This window comes from Ovis aries, chromosome 24, assembly GCF_016772045.2.
Source record: "Ovis aries strain OAR_USU_Benz2616 breed Rambouillet chromosome 24, ARS-UI_Ramb_v3.0, whole genome shotgun sequence".
In the NCBI taxonomy this organism is placed as follows: Eukaryota; Metazoa; Chordata; class Mammalia; order Artiodactyla; family Bovidae; genus Ovis; species Ovis aries.
This window is the reverse complement of record NC_056077.1, coordinates 33,113,370-33,126,249: the sequence shown is the minus strand read 5'-3', so window position 1 is coordinate 33,126,249 and position 12,880 is coordinate 33,113,370. Positions and strand designations below refer to the sequence as shown.

At 57.0% G+C, this 12,880-nt stretch overlaps 1 protein-coding gene across 1 annotated transcript in view; it reads right to left on the bottom strand.

Annotated features, from left to right (window-relative positions):
* Window positions 1-4,242: 4,242 nt before the first annotated feature.
* Window positions 4,243-12,880, bottom strand: part of CASTOR2 (cytosolic arginine sensor for mTORC1 subunit 2) — a 53,573-nt gene continuing 44,935 nt past the window's right edge. The window contains exons 7-9 of the mRNA XM_004020953.5: window positions 12,563-12,645; window positions 10,026-10,120; window positions 4,243-9,946 (exon numbers count right to left, since the gene is read on the bottom strand). Coding sequence (XP_004021002.1) covers window positions 9,881-9,946; window positions 10,026-10,120; window positions 12,563-12,645 — 244 coding nt within the window. The 3' untranslated portion in view covers window positions 4,243-9,880. The remainder of the gene's footprint in view (window positions 9,947-10,025; window positions 10,121-12,562; window positions 12,646-12,880) is intronic.

Below are 12,880 nucleotides of genomic sequence, written 5' to 3'. Positions count from 1 at the left end.
AAACAAGCAACAAGCCAAGTGCAAAGGTGTGTTAGATGGTTGCGTGGGCTGTGAAGAAAAAGCAGAAGGGGGGCGGGCGGTGCTGGGAGGGTGACATTGAAAGTGGAATGGTCACTATTGACGTCCTCGCTGTGGCCTGAGGCAGTGGGAACCAGCCAGATGGTGTCTGGAGTGGGGTGTGGTCCTGGGAGCCCTCCTCACCTAGGCACGGGCCATCTCCACTTCTCTGTGGGCTGACCAGTTCTTGTGTTTCTTAGAGCAAAGCTCTTCCATAAACTTGAAACAGAAATTGAAAACCGTCTGTCAGTTTCCTTCCCAGAGCTCCTCTTGGGCCAAGGACCACGTCACCCAGTGGTGCACAGTAACCCTTCCTCTGGGGATACATGCCTTGAAGTTCGTGCTGATTTGCAGAGCCTGATGCCCCCGAAGGGCAGGCCGGGGACCCCGCAGTGATGCTCAGGGACCGTAGCGGATGGTGGTGATGGAGGGGGTCTCCGTTGAAGGTGGGGGTGGTTTTTAGCCTCCCCACAAGTGGCAGCCACGATCAGATCTGGCCACTGCTTCCTCCTTGGACACGGTGCGTGTTAGTTGCTCAGTTGTGTCTGATGCTTTGCGACCCGTGGACTGTAGCCTGCCAGGTTCTGTCCGTGGGGTTTTCCAGGCAAGGATACCGGAGTGGGTTACTGTTTCCTTCAGGGGATCTTCCTGACCCAGGGATGGAACCTGGGTCTCTTACATCATGGGCAGAATCTTTACCATTCGGAGCCACCGGGGAAGCTGTGGGACACAGTACCCAGCGTGCATTAAGGGACATCCTTAGATTTGCCTTAAAACTTAAGGCAGCGCTGGCCGGGTCTGTTCCCCGTGGCCAGGTAGCATGGCTGTTGCGTTTGTGGGTGACGGGGTCCTGGCTGGAGTGCACGTGCCAGGCCCTTCCCACGACTGTCCTCTGTGTTCCTACCTCTTTTCAGTTTTGTCCTCTCATCCCCAACCCCACTCCCCAGCCCCGCAGCATTTAACACAGAGAGGCCTTCTCTGCCCCTGGCTTGGTCGCTGCGGTTTCTCATTTTGTTCCTGTGAAGGGTCAGGCTCTGGACACACCTCCCATGAGCAAATGCATGGCTGACACCCTGAGTGAGGCGACCCCGGGCTGCCCCTGATGTGACCTCTCTTCTCACATTCGGATTGCGTCCATTCATGGACGTTGGGGTTAGTAGCTGGGGCCAGTGCAGACCCCTGAGAAGGCATAGGGACTCCACCACTGGCTCTCACAGTGGACGGTCCCTTCTGAGATGCCTGGCTCCTTCTTTTATGTTTTGACAGCTATCAAGGGGCTGTCGGAATAACTCCCATTTTCTTGGCCATCCTTCCTGCCGTGCATCCACATCTGGCTTCTCTGGGACATTCAGTTTTTTAAAAAAAATTGAAATGTGAGTCGTATACTCTTAAAACCATTTTCAAGTGTATAATTCAGTGGTTTTAGTCTGTTAGTCTTTTGTGCGACCATCACCACGATCTCATTCCACATGCTCCTTCTGGAGAGCTTTTCACCATCATGAGCCCCCTGCTTCCCCACCAGCAGGGTTACACATGATTAAACCAAGGGGAGGTGGGGACTTCCCTGGCGGTCCAGTGGCTAAGGCTCTGCACTAGCAACGCAGGGGCCCAGGTTTGATCCCTGGTCAGGGAACTAGATCCCATATGCCACAACTAAGACCTGGAGCAGTCAAATAAATAAAAATTAATCAAAACCCAAAAAACCAAAGGGAGGCAGAGGGGCCACACAGGCGCCCTTTCCCTTCTGTGGCCCTGTATTTTTAAGAGCGGGTTCTGTTCTGGGGCTCAGTCATGTCCAACTCTTTGCAACCCTCCGGACTGTAGCCTGCCAGGCTCCTCTGTCCCTGGGAATTTCTAGGCAAGAATATTGAATGGATTGCCAGTTCCTCCTCCAGGGGAGCTTCCTGACCCAGGGATCGGACCACATCTCCTGCACTGCAGGTGGATTCTTTACCCACTGAGCCATCAAGGACGCCCCTAAGAGTGAGATGGGGGCTTTAAAAATTATACTGAAGCCATGAAGAGCTGAATCAGACTCTTTGGGGGGTGGGGTGGGGGGCAGGGAGGGGGGGAGTCCTGGTACAGGGAACTCCTCCCAGCCTCCAGGAGAGTCTGATACGCTGCGGTGAGATCCCTGCCAAGAAGCAGCCAAAGCTGCTCCCACGTGGAATTATGTGCCTAGCTGCGGGGAGGGGCCCCAGCTAGTCTCTCCACATCTGCGGTGCCCGCCATTCCTAACTGCACTGGGAAGGCTCTCGAGTCAGCCAGGGTCATCTCTCCTGAGGTACGAGGCCGGGACCTGGGCTGCCCCCTTTCCTCTTCCTATCAGCCATATTCAGTAACCCAGACTCACCATTCAGATGCTGAGTTTGGTCTCCTGCACGAGGTCTTCCGTGGGCTCCCCGGCTCCCCATGGTCTGTAGTGGAGCGTGAAGCCTCCAGCTGGCCTGACAACCCACCTTGTATTTCAGCCTCATTTCCTTCCAGCCCTGTCCATTTCCGCCCTCCTCCACCCTGCTTCTCCGCTAGGCTCTCTGCGCCTTTGCTGTCCCTTGTTTGGGTCCCCTGGCTTAACTAAGCTCAACCTAACGTCCTGGGTTCTTGTTCCTCCCGCCTGACCTTGGTCATGGCCCCAGAGCATGGCAGCATCCCCTTGTGGTCGAGCCTGGCACTGCAATTCCCCGAAATAGCCCATTTCCACATCTTTAAATCTGGAGCAACTCAGGTGCAAGGGGCTGTGGCAGAGTCATTTGGGTCTCCAGCCCCCCAGCCCCCAACCCTAGGTTTGGCACTGCCCTACAGACACTGAAGCTGAATGAGCAGTGGGAAAAGGAGGTGTTTGCCACTGTTGGGGGGCAATGGAGTTCCCACCGATGCTGTGGTTCCTGTTCGAAGCGTGAAGGGTTGAGGAGGGTGCTGAGTCCTTGCAAACCCCAGGAAGAAAAGCCTTCGCAGCAGCCAGAAGGGCTGAGGGTCCAAGCACCTCCCTGAACTGAGGGGGGTGAATGAGCGCTTCGGCTCCCATTTTCACCCCCTTCCATTGTTAGGGCTACTTTTCCTGCAAGGCAGGGGTGAGGGGAGGGTGGGGTCTAATGCAGGCAGAGCCCTGCCCTGCTCACACCTGCCCTCCATGGAGAACACCAGCCAGGAGCAGAGTGAGGGTGTGTGAGGTCCAGACCTGCTGGTCTCAGGCCGCTTCCTTTTTCAGCCATGTCGCACAACATGTGGGATCTTACTTCCCTGACCAGGGATTGAATGCCTGCTGCATTAACAGTGCAGTCTTAACCCCTGGACCCTCAGGGAAGTCCCTCAAGCCTTTCTTGCCGGGGCAGCCTGTGTCCACCTGCTGAGGGAGCAGGAGCCCAACTCCAGGGTGCTTGTGGGAGGGACGCTGAGCCTTCTGAGCTCAGGGGGTCTTGTCTTGAGGCATCAGCTCCTGGGCTTCCAGCACCAAGAGACCTTTCCTGGGGGTGTGGCATCCACAGCAGGGCCCCCACCCCGAGGCGCACCTCTGCCAGAGATCTGGGCGGCGGGGAGGGAATGGTGAACGCGGCAGCCAGTTCCCAAGGTGGCCCCAAGGTTACCTTGACCTCTTGGTTTTCACACCCCTGTGTGGTCTCCAGGGTTCAGTCAGAGCTGAGCTGCAATGCTGACAAACATAGTGGAGAGGACAGTACATGAATTCCGAGGCTAGAAGAAAAGCAGTTATTTTGTTTTTTTTAGGTTCTGCCTTGGTCCTTGAATCCCTTACTCTGGGGAAAACCAAGCACTTAATGTCAGGACATTCAAGCAGCGGAGACTCACGTGGGGCCAGGCCAGCAGCCAGGCCCATCTCGCCAGCCATGTGGAGGGGAGCACCTTAGAAACAGACCCTCTGGTCCCAGCAGAGGCTCTCAGATGCCTGCAGCCTCCTGAGACTCTGAGCCCAAACTGCTCCCCAATTCCAAACCACAGAAACCAAGACACACAGATGGACCGTTTTAAAGCCTTATGCTTTGGGGGCAACTTGTTACACAGCATTAAGACAACCCTTCTTGCTCTCCCGGCGATTTCCTCTCATATTCTTGTTCTGCCTCCTTGCAGCTCCAGCCTGGTGTTCCCCCAACCATGGTACAGAGAAGGGAAGGGAGGGAGGAGACTTGGCCCTGGATCAACATGAAATCAGACAGCCGTCAGCCAACATAATTTGTTTTTTCTTCCATTTTAATGAACACTTTACAAAGTACAAAATATACTGTCTTTTTTGGGGGAACATTAGGTACTTTTTTTCTCTCCGTCATACAGTACATGAATCTCGAGGGTTTTGTGTTTCAAGAAAGAAAGAAAGCATGAGGGCCCTGGGCAGGGCTGCTCCATTCTCCCCGCGCCCAGAACATGGGACAGATACGTGTAAGTGCCACTGGTACTGCTGGTGACCCGGGGCGTGCCAGACCCCCAAGGCAAGGCCCTGGGCAGGGCAGCGGCCTCTCTGAACCCCGCCGTGCAGCCAACATCCACTCACCCCCATCTTCGGATAACGGAAATGATTTTGGCAAAGAGCAAGAGGAGGGCTTGGGGTTTTGTTTGCCGTTAGCCCCTCCACTCCATCCCCAGTTTTGGAGCCAATGCTGCCCAGCTCTCCCCGGACCATTTTCTGAACAGATAAGCTGAAGCAGTGGAAAGGAAGATGCACTAGGCTTGGCCTCTGCCCTGGGACCTGCATTTGGCCTGTTTTCCACAAGCTCCTCACCCCCCACTCTGGCCTTCAACTTGTTGGGACGCTTTCTGTGGATGAGTCCCAGTAGGCAAGGGGGCACTGGCCCCCAGAACCTTTCCTTGTAAAATGTCTTCAGGGCTGGCTGCTTCTGAGGAGTCTGCTGGGCAGGTCTAGCCCTTGGGGCTGGCTGCACGGACCACTGGGCCTCTGCAGGGCGGAGCAAGGCCCCATGGGGACACCTCTGACCTCTCCCCAGTGTTGCTAGTTCAGTCATATCCGACTGCCACCCCATGGACTGCAGCCCGCCAGGCTTCTCTGTCCATGGAGTTCTCCAGGCAAGAATACTGGAGTGGGTTACCATTTCCTCCTCCAGGGAACCTTCCCGACCCAGGGATCAAACCTGGGTCTCCCATGCTGCAGGCACACTGCTGTCTGGGCCACCAGGGAAGCCCGGCCCCTCCCCAGAGCGGTTTTAACAAAGTTAAGGGGAGTTCGAGGCCTGCCATCCCCACCCCTTCAATTCTGCATGTGGCCCACGGTAAGAATATACCGAGGCCTTCCTGAACGAGTCAGTCCTTTTGCTCGAATTTGGGCTCTGCAGGTGTGTGCCCCCATATGCACCAGTGTTGACACAGCACCCGCTCACACTCACATGCACTTTTACACACACATGTGCCCAGAACTCTGCTCTGATTCCCAACACTTCCCACTCTCATCGCCTGCCTGACCGAGAAGCAAGAGCCACAAGCCCCCTCACCAACCAGGGTGCCCATGGAAGCCACAGGCCAGGCCACAGGCTTCTACCTCCATTCCAGGCCACTCTGGGGCCTTCAGCTCCAAGGACTGCCTCAGCCCACAGCTCCCATCCTCCCCTCCCACGAAAACAGGCTTTCTGGGAGGGTTTGGGTTTCAAAGCTGAAGGCCATAGCCCACCCCACAGCTTTCTCCCTTGGTCTACCGAAGAGAGTCCTTTTGCTGCCTCTAATTTGAAAAAAGACAAGAGATCGGAGTGTAAGAAAAGGTGTCTAGCTACACGAGGGCTCAACTCCGCTCACAAGTCCCGGCCACCCTTCCCAAGCCTGCGCTCTGCTGGGCTGGCCACCATCCGCCATCTTGGCTGCTCCCCTCCTAGGCAGCCGCTCTGAATAGAGGGCTACTGCCCGCTCCAGGCCTCGCCCTTGCCTCAGCACGGTATCCAGGAAACCTGAAAAGCCAAAGCCCCCGTCTTTCCACTGTTGGGCGACCCCGTCGTCCTCCCCGACGCTCTGTTTGCCAAGTCAACAACCGGCTCTGCTTCATGGCAGCCGTGACAGTGGGCGGCTGACCGCTCCCCAGCCCTGGCTGGGCAGACACCCTGCGGGCACTCCTGTTCTCCGCCCCCACCATCTTCACTCAGCAAAGCGGCAACACACCTTCGTCAGCCACCCCCTGGGAGGTCCCCACTCTTAGCTGGGGCTGGGACGGGCCCTAGTTGTGCCCACATCCAGATCCAGGGACTCAGACAGGTGGCCCAGGGTGGCTGGGAACTGTGCCCAGAAGGCGCTGGTGGCGGGTGGGCAGGTTCATCTTCGACCATCAGGCAGATGGTGCCCTTGGCTTGGGGTCAGGGGCTGGCCCTTCCTGTCTCCCTAGAGCCTCCCGTCCTGAGCTCTGAGGCCTCCTCCTCTGTCACCTCCGAGGGGACATACCCCAACTGACCGTGCATCTTCTGGACACACCACTCGTCGCCAAGGCTGCACTGCCCGAATGGGGAGGTCACAGTACCCGGGCCCTCCCTCCCCACCGGGGGCCTAGGGACGGAGTTGACAGGAGGAGGAGAATGCTGGTGCGTGGGGGGCGCTGGGACCCCTGAATCCTGGGGAAGGGAGGGCTGTGAGCCTCTCCTGCTTGGGTGGGTGCTCTGGGCGGAGGGCAGTGGGGAGGGCACCACTTCCTAGGGGACTTTGGAGACCCTCGTAGAGACAGGGGGTGTCAAGTGGGCACTGCTGAGTCTCTGCTGGGCCATGACTGGGGCTAAGGCAGAAAGGGGTTTCTTAGGAGCCAGGGGAGCCCAAGGTGAGTGTTGAACCAAAGAGGCAGATTTTTATAATGGGGGTGGGGGCAAAGCGGGGGTCTCGACTCCCCATCTTTCTCACTCTCCCTCTCTTAACCTCTCACCCTATGTTCATGGATGACGCAGGCGAGGAGTGAGGGGGGTGGTGAGACGGCTTGAGCTTTTCTTACCAGAGAACAGCGCACACTTGAGACACACCTGGGACCCTGGTGGCAGTTCCAGGGCTCCACGCTCGGTGAGCCAGAGCCAAGAGCGTCTCAGCTCAACAGGGCCCCTTCGGGCCGCCTCCCTGTGGGTCTGGAGACCCCTGGGGGCAGCCAGCCAGTGGGGTATCACTTTCTCTTCCCCCAGGTTGCTGCACATCAAGCCGCTGGCTCACGGGCACATGGACACCGAGGACGCTCCGGCCTCCCCACATGGCAAGAGGATGGGGAGGGGTGGGGAACAGGGCGGGGCTCCCAGGGTGTCAGCTCCCGGCCCGTGGGTTGGACACACACCAGTGTAACCCAGAGAGCCGAGTCCTTGCACCAGCCCCTCAAGGAAACATCCTGGGCTTCCATCTCTTTCTCAGTTACCCAGGGCCAGTCCCTAGGAGGAGACCTGAGGACTGTGGCTTCTAACCCTGCAGGTGAAGGGAGTCAGGAGGTGCTTGGCGGGGAAGCAGACCTGGGCCGAGCAGTGGCGAAGGGGCTGTTCCTTTCCGAGCGCTCTTCCCCCTTATGGCCCTGTCCCCAGAATAAAACAAGGGTGTCCAGGGGCCTTGGAAACAGAACTGAAGGGAGGGGCTGAACCCCAGCTTTCAAAGGAGACTCGGGGAGGAGGGGGCAGGGACCCTCAGCCCCCAGCCTGGGGCTCTGCTCTGGGTTGCTGGTCTAATTCTTCTGTCAAGTCAGGGCCGAGGCAGCCAGCCGGCTCCTCTGATCATCGTATTGCCGATATACTTGAATTAAAAATACACGGCGGCTCAAAACGTGCCTGTGTGCACAGCAGACACAGCGGGGCGGAGGCCCTCACGCCCACACATACAGCACACGCGCGTGTGCACGCTCACACAGTATATATTAACATGTATATTGCTCAAGTATATATGCTATTTACAGTATATATCTATATCAACATAAAACACAGGTATTTATATGTGTGTACAATATACGTCCTAGGGGGTCTGGGGGGAAATCACACGTTTCTTGGGGTCACGGGGCCGACACACTTGCTTGGCGGGGAGGAGAGGCGGGGGAGAGACATGGGGAGGGGCCGACAGGAAGGGGTCTGGAGGGCACGCCACAGAAAAATCAAGGCCTTCCAGGCACAGAGAGGGTGCTCGGGATGTGAGGGGCTGCTCTGCCCATGCGGTCACCCTGGTTTTGGAACCAGCAAATAACTGACATGTTTTGGTTGTTTCGGAGTTTTGTGCAAAATGACTTCCAAAAAAAAAAAGGTTCCGAATCAGTGCTTGGGCTCTGAACATCTGTAAGGATTCAGAGACACACCTCCAACACCAGGTGGGTTTCCAGGGCTCAGAGGGTCCCACGTGGCCTGGAGAAGGGGCAGAGCGGGGCTTCACCCGGTCAAGAGAATGGCCCTTCTGCCAGCTTCTCAGGGACGCACGGACAACTCCGCCAGCTGGGGGCAGCAGGGGGTCGCCCTGCTCTCTGGGGCAGGGGCTGGTCTGCCACCCGGCTGTCCGTCTCCCTGCAGCCCGTCGAAACCTTCTCTGAGGCTTAGAACCACTCTGCCTTGGCAGCTGTGTGTGGGGTGCCCCTGGGGACCCCTGGATCATAACTGACCTCTGCTCCCAGCTTCCTGCTCTGAAGGGAAAGCCAAGGCCCCTGGCGGCAGCTCCAGTTCTCAAGCTTGTCCCTGGAGCCACAGGATGTCACACCAAGCGATGTCACACTTTGGGTCCCGACAGCATCTGCAGGCCCTGTCCCCTGAAACTATTGCCAACCGCAGCCTGGGTAACAAATACATTAAATAGGAGACTACAACAAGGAACGGTTTTCTCTATTAAGGCTCAGATAAGCTGCCTCCCAGGTCAAGTACTCATGAACGCCACGGTCCCTGGACAGAGGGGTGGGCGGGCGGGCAGGCAAGTTGCGGGCAGGGGCCTTCCACGTTCCCCCACAAGTGGGGCAGGGAGAGGAGGGCAGGACGATGGGGGAGCCCTCTGCTGGTCTCGTTGATTGCTGGGGGGTGGGGGTGACCTAAGAAAACCCCAGCTCAGAATGCTGGGGACGCCCCCACTTGGGGAAAACTGAGGCTCTGCCGGCCCCAGGAGGGTCTGGGGAAAGCAGAGGGGACAGGAGCTGTAGCCCCAAGCTGGTGGGTCTCCAGGGAACCACCCCCCCGCCCCCCAGGGTGAGCGCTCGTGGTGGGGAGGGTCTGGACAGGGCCCCCTTGGCAGTCTTGCTGGGAGTTGGGGTACAGGCCCTGTGGTTGGCAGCCAAGGAAGGTTCTAGGTGGCCAGGGTCCCCCGCCCAGCTCAGGGCCCCACCTGTGTTCCCTCAGAGCCTCACCAGCACAAGACTAGAGGGCTGCCCACTGGCCTCCACTCTGCAGGGACCAGCCCAGAGCCAATGGGACCAGAAGCCAGTGACCATGGGGTCCAGAGCCCCCACCCTCACGAGGGCCTTCCCCGGCTCCATGAACTCGGCCCTGCTCAGCCAGCCCCCCAAGATGACGTGACAATTGGTATCCCAGTGTCCTGGAGGAGGCACCAGCTTCCCTCAGCGTTCGCCCTCGGCCGTGGGTGAGGCTGGATGAGAGGGTGGGTCAGTGGACAAGCTCCCTCGGCCCTGGACATCATTTTCTGGGGTGAGGGTGGGGGAGGAGGAGGGGGGTTGCTCTCTGGAGGATCTGGGGGCTCCAGGAAGGCAGGAGGAGGGCATAGGGAGGCCTTGGCTTGGGTCCCAGGCCTGGCGGGGTCAGCCATCGGGGGCGTCTCCTAGAGACCCCGCCTCTGGGGGCCCCGGGGCCTGTTTTCCGGTCTGTTGAGAAATACTGCAAGAAGAGTCTTCAAGGTGGGGCTGGGCCCAGGCCTGGGAGGGTGGATGGGAGGAGCGGAAGAGGCCCTTCTAGTGCTTCTCTGCTTGGCTGACTTTCAGGGCGCTGATGACGCCGTTGATGTTTTCTTCCGGTACCTGAGAGGGGTGGGAAGTAAACATCTGGGAGCCACTGGACTGGGCCTCCCCTGCCCTGGGGTGGGTGTCCGACACTCACCAGTGCGTGGTCGAACTTGAAGGTGCTGATGTAGTAGGCGGGGATGTCTGCGGCGGCCAAGGGCTCGGAGATCTGGGCCACGATGCCGCACTCATCTGGGGACAGAGGCGGGGACCACGCTCAGCCCTCCCCCTGCCACGTCGCCCAGCGCAGCCTCGGCCGTTCCCCAACAGGCCTCTCGAGCTCCTGCTTTTCTGCCTGGCCTCCTGGGGCTCCTGGCTGGACCCACAGGCCCCTCTGGTGTTTGCACAGGCCTCATGCCTGCACTCCTGATGACTGTCTGTCCTGCTACGTGGTGGAGACTGGTTGTGTCCTAAGATTCTTAAACTACAAACACCTTCATTTTTATTTCTATAAAATAAGGCGGGAGGGAGATGAGGGTCTAGAATGGTGCCTTTCAAACAGTAGCTGCTGACCTGTTTGGGACATGAATTTAGAAGGCTGGTGACTAGCGCTTTATAAGGTGAAACGGGACTTCCCTGGTGGTCTGGTGGTTAAGAATCCGCCTGCCAATGCAGGGGACCCAGGTTCGATCCCTGATCTGGGAAGACTCCACATGCTGCGGGGCAACGAAGCCCTCGCACTGTAACGAGTGAAGACCCTGAGCCTGTGCTCCACGACGAGGGAAGCCATCGCAATGCGGACCCTGTACGCTGCGACTAGAGAGTAGCCCCTACTTGCTGCAACTAGAGAAAGCTCTCGGGCAGCAACACAGGCCCAGTGCAGCCAAAAACAAGTAAATAAAACTAACAACAACAAAAGACAACGGGAAAGGGAAGGGCAAAGGGCTCGGACAGCACTTCCGTGGGTGCAGTTGCGCAAAAGCGCAGAGTTGTTAGGGTATGTGTGTGCTGGGCTGTGATGGAAAACACATTTCCTGCAAACCACGATCAGAAACATATGACATCTGCCAATCTAGAATCTTTCTGACTCTCAAAAACTTGTTTTTCTCGCGGGGCTATTTTTAAGTAGTTTTGGCCATGCTGGGTCTTCATGGCTGCGCGGGCTCTGCTCTACGTGCAGCAAGCGGGGGCTGCTCTCCCGCTGTGGACTTCTCACTGCCCTGGCTTCTCCTGCTGCAGAGCACGGGCTCTAGGGCACGTAGGCTTCAGGGGCTGACACTCCTGTGCTCTAGAGAGCAGGCGCAATGGTTGTGGCGCCTGCGCTTAGTTGCTCTGTGGCATGCGGGATCCTCCCAGATCAGGGATCGAACCTGTGTCTCCTACACTGGCAGGTGGATTCTATACTACTGAGCCACTAGGGAAGCCGTGCACGGCTGTTTATAGCTATTAGTCTGGCGTTAAAACCCTCCACATTCCAGGAAGGTAGGTCCCATTGCTGCTTCTTATATGCCAAATGCCAGGACCCCTGGTGCCTGCCCATGAGGCCACTCAAAGCAGAACACTGCGACAGATGCTTCGAGTTTCACTCACTATCCCACCTGAATTCTCCCTTCATCCTTTCTCTTTCTGTAATGTTATTATACTGGGTGTGCTTTGGTAAACTCTAAACCAAATCTGGGAATAAAGACAGGAGCTGATACGCATGGCTAATTATTAGAGAAATGTCTATACAATGACGATGAGGCCTCTCAACCCGGTCAGAATGGACACCATTTAAAAGTCTACAAATAACAAATGCCGGGGAAGGTGGGGGAAGAAGGGAACCTTCCTATAATTGATGGTGAGAATGTAAGTTGATGCAGTCACTATGGAAAACAGATATGGAGGTTCCGCAGAAAACGAAAAGTAGAATTATCATGTGATCCAGCAATCCCACTCTGGGACATACATGTGGACAAAACTCTAATGGGAGAAGAAACACGCGTCCCTGTATTCACAGCAGGCAGGACATAGAAACAACTGAAATGCCCACTGACGGGTCACCGGATAAAGAAGGTGTGGTACGTCGGACACTCCAGAATACACTGGAATATACAACGGGATTCTACTCGGCCTTAAAAAGAAATGAAATAATGCCATGTGCAGCAGCAACATGGGTGGATCTAGAGACTATCATACTAAGAAGAAAATCAGGAAAGACAAGTATCATATGATACCGCTTATACGTTAAATCTAAACTATGATACAAATGAACTAATCTGCAGACTTCCCTGGTGGTCCAGCGGTTAAGAATCCACCCGCCAGTGCGGGGGACACGGGTTCGATCCCTGCTCTGGGAAGGTTCCACATGCCAACGGGCAAGTAAGCCTGTGCGCCACCACTACTGAGCCTCGAGCCCGTGCTCTGCAATAAGAGGAACCACCACAGTGAGAGGCCTGAGCACCGCAACTGGAGAGCACCCCCTGCTCGACGCGGCTAGAGGAAGCCCACGCGTAGCAACAAAGACCTAGCCCAGTCCCCCCCGGCCAAGGAAACTGAACTCACTTACAAAACAGAAATAGGCTCACAGACACAGCAAACAAACATGGTTACCAAAGGGGAAAGGGGGTCAGCGGGGGGATAAATTAGAATGAGTATGGGATGAACAGATGCCCACTACTACACATAAAACAGTGTCGAACCCCAGGGGCTCACCAAATCCCAGGGGCTGTCCTCCAATCCGCACCATCTTCCAGAGCTCCCCAGATGCGCTCGTAAACAACAAATTACTAGGAAACCTTAAAAGGGAGCGAGAGACGTCAACCCCCAGATGCTGAGAGTGCTCCCTCCGCCAGCTCTCCCTGGAATGCTCCCTGTCGCTGGGGTATTGATGCTGGGCTGGAACTCAGGGGCCCCAAGGACCCTCCAAGCCCTCAGTCCACAGGCTCTGCACCTTCCCTCCTCCAGGGCTGGGTGGGTGGGCGGGGGCAGGTAGGCAAAGCTGGGATTGGGCTTTGGGAACAACTCCGCCCT